We start from the raw sequence: 14536 nt of genomic DNA on the forward strand, positions 1-14536 counted from the left end.
CATGAGAGCCAGTGTGGTGTAGTGGTTAGCACTACGACCTAGGAGACACAGATCTGAATCCTCGCTCAGTCGTACAAGCTTGCTGGTTGGCCACGAGCCAGTCTCTCTCAGCCTAACCTACCTCACAGGGTTGTTGTGAGGGGAAAAATGAAGGAGGAGAAAAAGATGTTGGAAGCTGCTTTAAGTTTTCGTTGGGGAGAAAAGTGGGCTATAAATTTATAAATATGTAAATATAAAAATAAATTATCATGATGGAAATATTTTTTTAAAGAAACCAATAAGCACAAAATCATTAAAAAGCAATGTTAAGATCTTCCTGGAGATTTTTGTTTGTGCTATTTGTATGTTGTCCCTCCAGAAGTCTGCTCAAGGTGGCTTACAATGAAAGATAAAACAGTTAAACAGCATAAATTAAAACAGTCGCTCAAAAACAACACTAAAACAAACCTCACCAGCAATTAAACCATATCAACCTAACAATCAACGGCCCAAACTGCTAAAACTTCAAACAACATAAAAAGTACCATATAACATTCCTAAAACTGGCAGGATGTTGAGCAAAGCCATAAAGGTGTTATCATTCAGGTGGTCTGATGGGATGTCTGTGGTCTGTTTTTATAGTCTGTGTTTTTATGCTGGGCTGGGTTTCAGTTTTAAAAGCTGGTTTTTAATTACCATCTTCTAATGTTTTGTTTTTATTATTATTTATTTTCTAAGCTACACCTTGGGCAAGTTTCTGGAGAGGCAAAGTAAAAAAGTCATAAATAAATGTATAGAGTCGGGCTAAGCCTGGACAAGTGATATATTCATAAACACGAAACAAAATTTATTTTTCTGATCTTTGCGTTTTTTTCCCTGTCTCCACCCCTACAGTGGACTGCATGGACCCCACTTGCTCAGGACGTGGCGTGTGTGTCAGAGGAGAATGCCATTGCTCGGTGGGCTGGGGAGGAACCAATTGTGAAACACCAAGAGCTACTTGTCTGGACCAGTGTTCCGGCCACGGTACCTTTCTGCCCGAAACCGGCCTGTGCAGTTGCGATCCCAGCTGGACTGGACATGACTGCTCAATTGGTAATTGTGCCTATGGTTTTTACGTACCTTACCCTTGCTTGTATAATCGAGATTTCTTGAGTGAAGTTTGCATTCAGTTTATCCCATTGTCTTCGTTCGACGACAACAGCAGTGTGCTTTTATACCATTCTTCTAGATAGATGAGTGCCCACTCAGAGCAGTGAACAAAGTCAGTGTTATTACTATCACCACAAGTATAGCTGGGGAGATGGACTGAGAGGAGGGGCTTACCTGAGGCCACGTGCAGAGCTTATGGCAGGAGTGGGAGTCGAACCAGCAGAGTGTTGACTGACAACCCAACCACTTAACTACTACACTACAGCAGCTCTTCCTGTACATCTGCACTGGTGGTGGACATGATTCACTTTTGATCACTTAGGAAAGGCACTGCATGAACCCTACGTAGGCTGTTTTGCCCAGCATTTTTGCCTTCTATGTCTTACAAGCCATGCTGTCTATTGGAACAGACTGGGTACTTAACCCTGGCCGATGTGCAAGCTAGCACTTAGAGGGAGCTCTGTGGCAATACAAGCCACCACTCAGGGAGCACTCAGTTCAAAGATTTTTATTTTTATTTATTTATGTTCTTTATAGTCCGCCTTTCTCACTGAGACTCAAGACGGATTACATAGTGTGAGATTAGTACAATCAGTAGCAAGGACAAGTGCAGGCATTTCCATATGGTGTCGAGAACATTTCCATAAACAATGTCATTGGGTAAATGAATACAAATTTACAAAGACATGCCATTAGCAAGGATTCAATATGGGGTTGAAGAACTGCTGAAACAGAACATAATTGGTTCTAGGACTGACATTAGACAGCATGAAGCACAGGTAATATATAGGAGTACATATTTAAAGCATCAGATAATATGTAAGGCAACATAATGATGAAGTCTATGGCTCCTAACTCATTAGCAAATCATCGGAGACCCCCTCCCTACAATACCACCCTCCTATTCAAGAAAAAATCCTTTTTGAATAATTCGGTTTTCTACTCTTTGTGGAAAGCCAGGAATGTGGGGGCTCTCCTGACCTCCTAAGGCAGGCGGTTCCACGGGGTAGGGGCCACCACAGAGAAAGCCCGTGTACGGGCTGCTGTTGATTTCGCCCATGCGCAGACTGGCACCTGCAAGAGACCCTGTTCAGATGAGCAAAGCTGCCGTGGAGGGACATAGGGAGGGAGGCGGTCCCGTAGGTATGTCGGCCCAAGGCCGTAAAGAGCTTTGTATGTAATAACCAATACCTTGAATTGAGCAAGGTAACTGACAGGTAGCCAGTGGAGTGACTGTAGAATGGGAGTGACGTTCATGCTTCTGCTCACTGCTGCTAACAGATGGACATTGGTCACCCATTACCTTCGCCCACATTGCTCCCAGGAGGAGACATCTGAGTGAGCTGACACTAGTAGTGGTTGCCGCTAAGGGGACCGTACCAGTTGGCCCCTGTGGCACTGGCACAACTACCGGGATTTGATTGTGCTTGCTCCTGGCAATAGTGACCCTCCAGGACAGCAGCCCAACGGGAGCTCTCCCTGTCAGTTAAATGGCCTGTTCTCCCCTGCTATTTCTGCGGTCATAAAGCTTTATGTCTACAAATGAAGATGCTGGCTGTTTCGCGGTAGCCCGTTGGTCACAAATGAAGATGCTGGCTGTTTCGCGGTAGCCCGTTGGTCACAAATGAAGATGCTGGCTGTTTTGCGGTAGCCCGTTGGTCACAAATGAAGATGCTGGCTGTTTCGCGGTAGCCCGTTGGTCACAAATGAAGATGCTGGCTGTTTCGCGGTAGCCCGTTGGTCACCCTCCCTAGAGTTCCATTTTAGTGTTCAAGGCTCAGCAGAGAGAGGGAGTGCAAACAGGACGTTGTTTCTGCCTTTCCTTTGTTTTCTTCTTTCTCTGTATGATCCTTCCCAACTTACAGGATCATATGGAGAAAACGGGGGCAACCTGTTGCTGCGTGGATATTCTCTGGGGAGATTTCCATGCTGCTGAAGCCTCTAGCCAGAGGAAGAAACGGCACACACTTGGAGCCAGGTTATCAACACCCCTCCCCAGTTCTGGGAGTCAGAACTCAAGAGAGATCATTCCCTGCCACCTCCTGCTATGCATCTTCAGTCTGCGGCAGATGCCCAGCCACTAAGCTATCCTTCCGTATCCCCCCAACACTCTTTGTTTGCCTTTTGGTCCTTGTGCTCCAAGTTCCTGCCACCTGTCCAGCCATTGGGCCTGGGTCTTGCCAGTGCCTGGACCTGGGCACCTGACTTACCTCATCCCAGTATCCCAAAGGACTCACAATAGATAGCAGTGCTTTTATTTAAAAATATAAGGAATATGGATTGGCACTGACTGAAGATAATATGTGTGGTGGTGGTGGTAGAGGTGGAGAGTGCCCTCAAGTCATAAGTTGACTTATGGTGACCCCTGGTGGGGTTTTCAAGGCATGGGAGTTGGTGGTTTGCCATTGCCTGCCTCTGCAACCCTGGTCTTTGTTGGAGGTCTCCCACCAATTACTAGCCAAGGCAGACCCTGCTTAGCTTCTGAGACCTGACGAAATCAGGCTCACATGTGCTATCTAGATCAGGGCAATCTGTGTGTGTTACTTGCCATCAGATTGCTTCTGACTTCATGCCAACCCTATGAACTGGCAACCTCCAAAATGTCCTATCATTGACATCCCTGGGTCTTGCCAATTGAAGGCCGTGTCTTCCTTGATCGAGTCAAGCAGAAGCGAATGGGAACATGTAAATTAGTAGGAGGGAATGACAGGGACGCTGCGTGGGGAACCCTGGTCTATCCCGACTTCGTAGCTGCAGCGGTCAGGGTGGTACAGCGCCCCCTGAGCTATTTGGAATAAGCCAACAGGAATGACTAGTGCCAGAAGGAGCTAGTAGGGCAGACTCATGGTGGAGTCCTGGTTCCGTCATGAAGGGACAACCAGTTCCCTTGCCTTGCCACGGTGCTTATTTGGAATTGGGCCCTTGCTTTCATTGGCCTGCAGCAGCTTCCCAAATCAGGCTATAAATACTTTTCAGATGTATGTAACTCTTAGTGAAAGGTAAGTTCATGGGTTGGATCCCGCTAGCTTTTTCGCTCAACCCAATTCCCTTTCTTGCTACCATCTCGGTCCCACATGGTTCTTGTCGATGCAGGATCCATGATCCCCAGTCATAGCCTTCTGGGCACTCAAAGGGATTTACTCTCTCTCGTATTCTCCGTATTCACCAGTAAAAAAAACTGGCCGGGTTCCAATGTGTAATAGTCTCCAAAAGACATGTCAGACATGGAGATATATTTTCCTTCTCTAGGGCATTTCCAGGGCTTTCTCAGAAAGCAGCACTAATTTAATGTGTAAGGTAGGGTGCCACGTGCCCATACTTTTCGAAAACCGTTTGATAAGAAGTATGCAAAAAAAATGACATCTAGTTTAGCAAAGAATATGCAAAAAAATAGCAAGAAGGAGCAATCCAGAAGCAATGGGTCTGTGGTGGAGCGCGTGCTTTGCATACCGAAGGGCCTAAAAGGGCTGAAAAGGATCCTAGGAAATACTTGCTGAGGAAAGGTTTTTCTCCGCCAGAGATCTTACAAAGCTGCTTCCAGTAGAGGTGGGCAATACAAGTTACTTGGCCTAAAGGGCTAGCTGGGTATAAAGCAGTTTTATATGTTCACACAATCTCTCTACATGAGCCATCTTTCACAAGGACTCTCAGGTTTATGGAGACGCAATGTTAGCCGGGAAATGTAGTTTAAAAAGACAGAGCCAAGGGCTCTGTCAATTTCACCTCTCTAAGAGCCAGAGATTGTTCCTCAAAGGGTTTGTTAATTTCATCTTTGCCTCCCCAAAGGGGAGGTGAAATTGACAGAACCTTCAGGGAAGCCAAGATGAAATTAACAAACTCTCTGAGGAGCATCTCCTCTGGCTTTAAGTAGAGAGGTGAAATCAACACAGCCTTTTGCTTTCCCGGCTAACATTGTGTCTCCTTACACTTGAGTGTCCTTGTCTGAGATGCCTCATGTAGAGAGACTCACAGACTTCTTGGAATACTGTATTTTTTTCTTCCAAACTTTATAGTTTTCCTTTGTGAAGAGAGGTTTTGTGTTGTTGTTTTTTATAGCCAGGATCTTACCATTTTTCATCCAACGGAGCAGCCATCAAATAACTTAGACGTTGGCAACCCTGGCTTTTCATTTAAAAGACAAAAACGTCTAGCCCTGTGATTATACAGAAATCCTTTAAAAACATAGAAGTCTGTGAATGCCTCCTGCCCTGTGCTGGATCCCAATTTGTGCTACACTTTACACAAGCCAAGCAATTCATTTCAGTGGTTCCCTGTGCCTGAGGAGTACCATGTGTGTGGGTTATAAATCCATCTTTCAGAGTTGAGGCCTAGATAGACTGGAGAACTCCGGGTAATAAATGGGTGTTTACAAACCACCTTAGTAGAGATTTTAGCCGTGAGGCATAAAGCAATAATAACTTTAACATCGGAAACAGCTCTGTGAGGAATGAAGTTTTGGAGCGAGGGTTATGTATAATTTTGCACTGCCAGAGAAAGTGACAAGAGGTGAATTTTACAGATGCAAGAAAGGGAAAGGTTATGTTTTGATACACAACCCAAGGAGGTGGTTGTTCCTTGTGGGAGTGAAGTGTGGGTGGAAGTGGGGGGTAGTACACACAGATGAGAAGAACAAGCAGTTTTAGCAAACTACTCCATAGACCCTAACTGCATTTTTCTTCCCTTCAGAAATTGACACTGGCCTTCTCATTCCCCCCAAGCTAATTGTTTTTATTATAAGAATACATAGTACTGTCTTCTTCATATTATACAAAGGCCCGTTCCCCATTTCATGTGTAGAAAACCGAGTTGTGATGAAATTTCGTCCATGGCTGAGTCATGATCTAGCTTACTGACCAGAATCAGCCCCCAGACCAATATTATCTGGCCACAGGCAGCTCTAAATCCCTGATCAAGGCCCCAAAGCAATGTTATCTAGCCCTGATTCCCCTATATATAAGCAAGCTGGAACATGTCCAGAGGAGGGCAACGGAGACGGTGAGGGGTCTGAAGACCAAGTCTTATGAGGAAAGGTTGAAGGAGCTCGGTATGTTTAGCCTGGAGAGGAGATGACTGAGAGGTGATATGAGAACCATCTTTAAGTACTTGAAGGGCTGTCAGGTAGAGGATGGCGCAGAGTTGTTTTCCGTTGCCCCAGAAGATCGGACCAGAATCAACAGGTTGAAATTAAATCAAAAGAGTTTCCAGCTAAATATTAGGAAGAACTTCCTGACGGTTAGAGTGGTCCCTCAGTGGGACAGGCTTCCTCGGGAGGTGGGGGCTCTACTTCTTTAGAGGTTTTTAAGCAGAGGTGAGATGGGCATCTGGCAGCAATGCTGATTCTGTGAACCTGGGCAGATCATAAGAGGGAGGGCAGGAAGAGTTACATCAGTGCTTCATTCTTGTGGCCCCTTCTTACATGCCCAGGGTAACGTTGATCACCACTTTAGGGTCAGGAAGCAATTTTCTCCAGCCTAGTTGGACCAGGGATCCTGGAGGTTTTTTGCCGTCTTCTGAGCGTGGTGCGGGGATCACTGTGGCCGTGGGGGAGAGGTAGTTGTGAATTTCTTGCATCATGCAGGGAGTTGGACTAGATGACCCTGGAGGTCCTTTCGAACTCTATGATGCTATGAAATTACGCAAAAGCCCAAAACTCGTTGTGTGTCTCACCACTATGGGAACATATAAAAGTATGCACTACCTATCCTATTTAGTTGAGTGTTATCTTTCCTAAGTGTAGCTCCAAAGGTGGTTGTTTTTTTTTTAAGCCATTCACAAAATTCATCCAGGGTGTGTGTACATAAACACAAACATACACACACCCCAGCAAGTCCACAATGCAGTAAGTCTCTTTAACAAATGAGAAAGTCAGATAAATCCATCACAAAGGAGATGCGGCTATGCAGCAGGAATTCTTCTTTGGGAAGCTGTAATTCGTGTCCTCTAATGCTTGGTGATCCAATTAAACATCAAAGCTGGGGGGGGGGGAAACATAATCCATTGAGGCCGGAATATTTGTTTTACTTCAACCAAATCTTAATACCAGGAACAAAATCCCCCAGAGAGATTTCATTTCACGCACTGCCACCCAACGGCAGGTAGATATTTAAAGCAAAGTTCACAATGCTAAATGTAATGAACAGTCATCCAGGCTGTGCTTATTCATCTTTCTGACCTCAGGTTCCGTTTCTGAGGTCCGTACCCCACCTGTCAGTTCCTGGCAGGTAGATCCCTCAGTCCCTCTCCGGTGAACACACATGGGTTCCAATAGAAAAGGCTTTATTCAGGATTTTACAGTCCAGGTCTGATCTCTGTCATAGAGCTTGGTAGAAGTGACAATTCAAAACAACGGGTCAATATTATACTTGAGTTTTCCCGGCACACAGGGTTACACTGGTTCTGTGAGAACCCATTATAGTTATGGCTAAATAGTGAGTACACAATACTGAATCCCCAGCATCTGCGCAAAGTAACAAAGGCAGGCGCCTGGAGTCTCCAAGGTCGTTTCTAGCTTGGAGATGCCTAGTTCTGTAAGATAACAGGAGACCTGGCTGGAGGAATAACAGTTATAATATGAAAATAACATGGCTACTGAAAGACTATAGCAGGTTAGACATTAGGCATTCAGTATACTGTGGCAGCAGTGATAGAACAAAAAAACAAACATGGCATGGATATACAGAGACATGACACCAGCATTCTAGTAACAAGTAGTATCTAAAGTGCTTTAAAAAGAATATAAATTGCAAGAACAGTCGTTAAACAACTCATTTTTAAAAAAACCACAACCACATTAAGGAGTATCAGTACAACAGCAAAGCATTAAAGCAATCTTATTATTTCACTTCATTTATACTCCACCTTTCTCCCCAACGGGCACCCAAGCTGGTTTACATAATTCTCCATTACACCTCACAACAACCTTGAGAGGTAGGTTAGACTGAGTGTGTGTGACTGGCCCAGGGTCACCCAGTAAGCTTCCTTGGCAGAGTGGGGATTCGAACCTGGTTCTCCCAGATCTTAATCCAACACTCTAACCACTACACAACACTACCCCAGGTTCCAGCAAGCCCAATAGTAGTTGCCAACCTCCATATGCCCTGCAAAATAAGAATGTCTTAGCCAGACATCTGACAGTGAGGAGACAGAACTTAAGAATAGCCATGCTGTGTCAGACCCAGGGCCGGATCTAGGGTTGCCGGTACCGAGGGTAACCCAAGTCTGGCCCCTCTCGCATGCGTGATGATGTCACTTCCGTGATGTCATCACACAGGGAGGAGCGTGCTGCCCGCGCAGCAAGCTGGCTGCCCCAGCATGCCACGGAGTTGGCAGAGGTAGCGTGGGGGCTGGGAGGCCGCCCGCGCTGCCATTCACCTACCCCGCAGGACAGGAGGCGTGCAGCAAGCCAGCTACCCCCTGTCCTGCAGGGCAGGCGAATGGCGCAGGCGGCCTCCCAGCCCCTCGCGTTGCCGCCCGCACGCGCCCAGCGGCTGGCAGCTGCGCCCGGCGCCCCCTCTTTAGCAGCGCCAGGAGCAGACTCCCCCCCGCCCCCCCCGCCCCCGTCAATCCGGCCCTGGTCAGTCCAACAGTCCGTCTAGCCCAGCAATTGATAATTGAACATGGAACTGAGTATGGAAGTTCCATTTAGTCATTGCAGCAAATGGCGCCTGATGGATCTGTCCTCCAGAGATTCGTCTAAGCCTCTTTTAATGCCTGCTAAACTAGCGGCCTTTACTGTGGCAGGGGTTTGGCTAAACATTAGGAAGCACTTCCTGACAGTGAGAGCGGTCCCTCAGTGGAACAGGCTTCCTCGGCAGGTGACGGGCTCTCCTTCTTTGGAGGTTTCTAAGCAGAGGCTAGAGGGCCATCTGAGAGCAATGCCGATTCTGTGAACCTGGGCAGATCATGAGAGGGAGGGCAGGAAGGGTCACATCAAGTGCTGAGTTCTCGTGGCCCCTTCTTACACGCCCAGGGTAATACCGGATCACCACTTTGGGGTCAGGAAGCAGTTTTCCCCAGGCCAGTTTGGCCAGGGATCCTGGTGGTGTTTTGCCATCTTCTAGGCATGGAGTAAGGGTCACTGGGGTGTGTGGAGAGGGAGGGAGGGAGGGAGTTGTGAAGCTCCTGCATTGTGCAGGGGGTTGGACTAGATGGCCATGGAGGTCCCTTCCAACCCTATGATTCTGCAAGGTGGGTTTGTGTGAGGTGGTCAACCAAATGCAATGAGGGAGTACAATCCGCTGTCTGGGCACTAACTTTTGTCTGGTATGTCCACCCTCTTGGTTCCCATCAACGCGGGTCACTGCAGAAGATCTAAGATCACGGATGGGTATATAGGTAGTCTTAAAGTTCCCACATCCTAAAGATTCTGTACTCGGAGAACTTAATTCAGACTCTTAGTGGATGACACCCTTGTGCCAACTGTGTGTGGACACTATAAGTCAGTATTCTTAATTGAGATCAACCTCCCTATCTGCTTGTGGTTTCCTTCTGTGGACACAGACAAATAGCCGTTCAAAGAATAAATCAGGAAAAAGATGGTTTTGCCAACTTGCTGTCAGATCAGATGAATTCAACAAAAGGAAAAGACACTTATATCGGCTACAGCCTTTGGAACTTGCATCGTTATTGGCTTTAAGTACTGTGACTTCAGACTGTTAAAGTGATACCTCCCTGCTAGGACGTTATGGAATGTTTATGAACATTCCAATTGCCCAAGAGCTCATATAACAAAGAGATCCCAACAGCGTCAGCATCATGGTTTTGAGTCAGAACTGGTGGAAAGAGAAGTCGCAACAGGTGTCAGTTGTGAGACTGAATGTCTGGTATTTGTGTGAGCGTGAATTCAGACGGGGGCACGTTAATTGGGCATACGAGTATGAATAGAGTTGTATGCGACGGAGCAAATGTGAAATGGTCGCAGGAGGCATTACAAACAAAAGGTACATCTGCAAGCTCTGAATTCGCCATTTCAGAAAGAGCCTGAGAAACACCTAAGGAGAGAAACTGTTTTGTCATACAGGGATTGCCTGGAGATGAGATAGAGAATTTACCTCACTTCTAAGGGTCTTAAAGAAGCACAAATGCCTTGCGGCTGGCCTTCACATAGCAGCATTTTTCCTCCCTATTAACATGACACAGAAGTTAACAGTGAATATCTCATCCAGGGCTGTCTTTTTTTTATAGCAATGCAGTCTTTTATTTCTGGAAAATCTCAACGCACTGGAGGCAAGAGAAGCCTTAATCAAGCTTACTTGATGCTAGAAAATCCAACTTAAGACAGTTTGCAATTATTAAATTTTCTAATAACATTTTGAAGGTCAGTGGAACAGTTCCAGTTTTTAAGAAGCTCGGGGCAATTTTACTTGATCCTATATTTTAGCCTTAAATCCGCATTTATTAAAGGATTTAACAGGTGAAACAGAAGTGGCTAACACTCGTTTTGTTTCGCTTGCATACAAATGTCTCCCCCTCCCCCCAATTGCAACTTAGCCTGGAGAGGAGACGACTGAGTGGTGTTATGATAGCCATCTTCAAGTACTTGAAGGGCTGTCAGGTAGAGGATGGCGCAGGGTTGATTTCTGCTGTCCCAGAAGTTCAGGCCAGAACCAGCAGGTTGAAATTAAATCAAAAATGTTTTTGGCTAAGCATTAGGAAGAACTTCCTGACAGAGCGGTCCTCGGGAGGTGGTGGGCTCTCCTTCTTTGGAGGTTTTTAAGCAGAGGCTAGATGGCCCTCTGACAGCCATGCTGATTCTGTGAACCTGGGCAGATCATGAGAGGGAGAGCAGGAATGGTTACATCAGTGCTTAGTTCTCGTGGCCCCTTCTTACATACCCAGGGTAATGCTGATTGCTACCTTGGGGTAGCAATTTTCCCTAGGCCAGTTCAGCTAGGGATCCTGATGATGTTTTGCCATCTTCTGGGCATGGATCCAATAACTAGGTGGATAAACCACAACTGGAAGGAAACAGTACAGAAATACAACAATCAAAAAAAGAGCTGCAGCCGAAAGAAGTTGTTTCAGACAAAAGCAACTGGGCATGGAGGTCACTGAGTGTGTTGGGGGGGGGGTAATTGTGAATTTCCTGAGTTGTGCAGGGGCTGGACTAGATGACCCTTAAGGTCCCTTCCAACCCTATGATTCTGTGAACTTAGAAAGTGTTACGAGTAGAAGATTCACTTGTGCCAAATGTAGGATTTCTTGCAAAAAATAAAAATCAAAAAAATGAAGCCGAACCAAGCATCCTTAAGCACCCCCCTTCAAGCTGAAGAAAGAAATTCAGGCTGAATTTCTGGGCATGGTTTATTTTAAACCAAATAAAGTTAACTGCTTTGTACCTCCCGTACGAACAGCAGATGAGGGGTGCACATGAAGCTGCCTGCAGTCTTTCTGTGTTGTCTACATAGACCAGCAGCAGTTTTCTCGGGCCTCGGATCTGTCTCATGACCTATTACTGGATCCTTTCAGCTAGAGACGCCGAGGATTGAACGTGGGGACTTCTTGCTCTACCACGGAGTCCCAACACCGCCCCCCCCCCACAAGGCCAGCCTGTATATGAACTGTACCATTTCAGGCTACAGGAAAGGTGTGCAAACTGTTGTTTCTTTTTTTATTAATATCAATATTGACACTACAACAATAAACAGTAAAAGGAACATAATAAACAGCAAAAGGAACACAACAAATCATCATGATAAATGCTTCAAAATCAACCTTTTTGCTAACACAAACACACTATTAATTATTGGCAATCGTATTGTTTTAACAATGTCCAAGACTAAGCATTGATAATACTGTGAAAAAGAATACCCAAGTAACAAGTTGCAAAGTACGTTATTCCCAATTTGAGGAGTAAAGAATTAAGTATTTTTGGTACGGTGACGTAGCTACTTGTGGGTCTTTGTCAGAAAGGTAATCTATGAAAGGTTGCCACTTCGTTGCAAAATTTGTTTCTTTAGGATAGTGAGAGGATTGATGGATCCTGTTCATAACTTCCTCCATTGCTATGTGCTGCCAACTTTATTGAACCACATGGTCAAGTTAGGGGGGCGTGGATTGACTTCCAGCATGAGGCAATTGTGGTTTTGGCTGCAACCAGAAGTAATTAAATCTTGTCTAATCTGTGGATTTGGTAATTTTGCCCTAGGCCTAAAAATATGAGTTCAGGTTGTGAAGGAATGACAGAGTTATTTCTGTGATTTGCTGCAGCACCGTCTTCCAAAAATCTTTAATAAATGAACACTGCCACCAACAGTGTGCTTAGGATCCTATGTCTCCACACTTTTTCCAACAGAGTGGGGAACAGTTCGATGTTCTTTTAGACAGCTTTAATGGTGTGAGATACCATTTCTGAATAACAGTAAACGTTTGTAAGCTTGTGGAAACAACTTGTGATTTAATTAGTCTCGTTGTCCTTTCTGTTGTTTCTGACAACGTGACCTTTGTTAAAAGCCAGGAGCAAACGGTTGCCTTCAGGACTGAGGACAGCTCCAAGGGTCGCATTTTGCAAAAGGGAGATGCATGCAAAGTTGCAAAAGGTGGTGCTGGATCAACCCAGGTGGACTGGAAGCAATTTATATATATCCCAGGCAGCCAGGCTAATTTTCGAAGGGCCTCTGGCTCAGCATCCATTCTAGGGCCCTGTGTCACTCCATGATACAACCTGGGATATTACAGGAATTTCCCTTGCCTTGTTTCATTACGTGCATGCTTGCTAACAGTCTTATCATCAGAAAGTCGTGAGAACGCACCTTGAGAGTTTTAAATGCTGGGTCGGGGAGGGGGGGATATGACTAACTTGTATTGAGGGAGATCAAAAAAGTGTCCCACGGACCTGTCGCAAATGTTGGTAAACTTGGTCAAGCCAATCCCTCCTCCTTCACCGCTCAAAGATGTAGCTTGCTTCCAGCGAGGAACAACTGGGTACTTTGTAGAAGCAGTTTGCCATAGCCAAAAACAATGGTTTTCTTTTTTACAAGCATCTGGGAAAGGAGTGTTTGCTCTGCGAAGCAGCTTGCCTCCAGCTGGAAGTTGCTTCATGCCTAAAGGCTTATATGGATGCCCAGCCCTGGCTTTGATGATTCAGCAAAGTACAAAGACTCGATGAAGAATTTTGAATTCACTGTCACTGCTAGTGATGTGCTTCTTTAAATCCTTCGCGCTAGTTAATGAACTCTTAAGTCTGTTGCGGTTGCCTCCTATCAGTTTCTTCAGACATTGTCCCTGTCCGCTACTTGCAGTGTGCTTTTTTTGGACTAGCCGTGTACCAGTTAATGCGTTCCTCGTGTACGAAGACTGCTTACTGCATTTCTTCAGAGACTCATTCGCAGTCTGTTACTAGCGATTTGGTTTTTTGAACGCAGCCTTGCTAAGTAATGGACTCCTCTTGGATTAAGGCTGTTTGCTTCGTCACCTTTTCTTCTCTAATGTTGCCCGCCGCTGCTCCCTGCTATTGTGATCAACTTGTTTGCTCTGACTCATGCTTTCCGTTTGCATCGTTTTCTTCGCTGTGAAAGCCCAAGCCTCTTTCACTGGATTCAGCCGTTTTGGGATCAGATACCCCTCTGGTAAAAGACCCACTCGTGAATCCTGAATTCTAAGGAAGAAAAAGAAAGCCCTAGCTTAGGCCTCTAAAGCTCTCTCAGATTCCTTCCAACAAGAGGCTCGAGCTGCAAAGCGAATGAATCCGGGCAAGGTGAGGATGGGGGCGGGGGGCACGCCACACTCTCAGAGATAGCACAGGGGATAGCAGAGTTATTCTCACAAACAGTAAAAGAGATTAAAGATGAAAGGAAATATTTAACCACCTATGGGGGGAAAACAGCTGGAGTGAAAATGTTTGTTAACGGGAAAAGGCTTTCATGCCCATGGAGAGCATTTTAGCTCTGCTGAAAAAGGCAGCGTCGGCAAGATGCAGCTGCCCAAAAAGGCTGCCAATGTGATAATGTGTATTAAAAGCCTCCTCTAGCCCCTAGATGCATACCAGTTAGGGTTGCCAGGTCCAGGTTGGGAAATTCCTGGAGATTTTGGAGGTGGGGCCTGGAGAGGGTAGGGTTTGGGGAGTGATATAATGCCATAAAGTCCACCCTCCGAAGCAGCCATTTTCTCCAGGGGAACTAATCTCTGTCACCTGGAGATCAATTATAATTCCGGGAGATCACCAGCCACCATCTGGCAACCATAATACCAGTTTACGCAATCAACCCATGTTCTCAATGGCTAGGGAAGCTCAGATGTTACCTTATCACATTATTAAACGAAACCAATTTTTTAGAAAAATTTAGGATGCACTCACAACTCATAGAGTTCTAGGCCTGAGGGAATGTATACTTGGGAATACCTGGACCCAGTGTTGAAGCTGTGACTTGTTGCCAATAAAGTTGGCAGCAAACTACCTGTCTACTTG

General features: G+C 45.7%; 1 protein-coding gene across 9 annotated transcripts in view; it reads left to right on the plus strand.

The window, feature by feature from the left end:
- Positions 1-14536, plus strand: part of TENM4 (teneurin transmembrane protein 4) — a 472503-nt gene that overhangs the window by 325765 nt on the left and 132202 nt on the right. For all 9 annotated transcript variants that reach the window (XM_054974009.1, XM_054974008.1, XM_054974006.1 and 6 more), the window contains one exon: positions 874-1074. In XM_054974009.1, the coding sequence (XP_054829984.1) occupies positions 874-1074 (201 nt within the window). The remainder of the gene's footprint in view (positions 1-873; positions 1075-14536) is intronic.

The sequence above is a fragment of the Eublepharis macularius genome, chromosome 3 (genome assembly GCF_028583425.1).
Source record: "Eublepharis macularius isolate TG4126 chromosome 3, MPM_Emac_v1.0, whole genome shotgun sequence".
Lineage (NCBI taxonomy): Eukaryota > Metazoa > Chordata > Lepidosauria > Squamata > Eublepharidae > Eublepharis > Eublepharis macularius.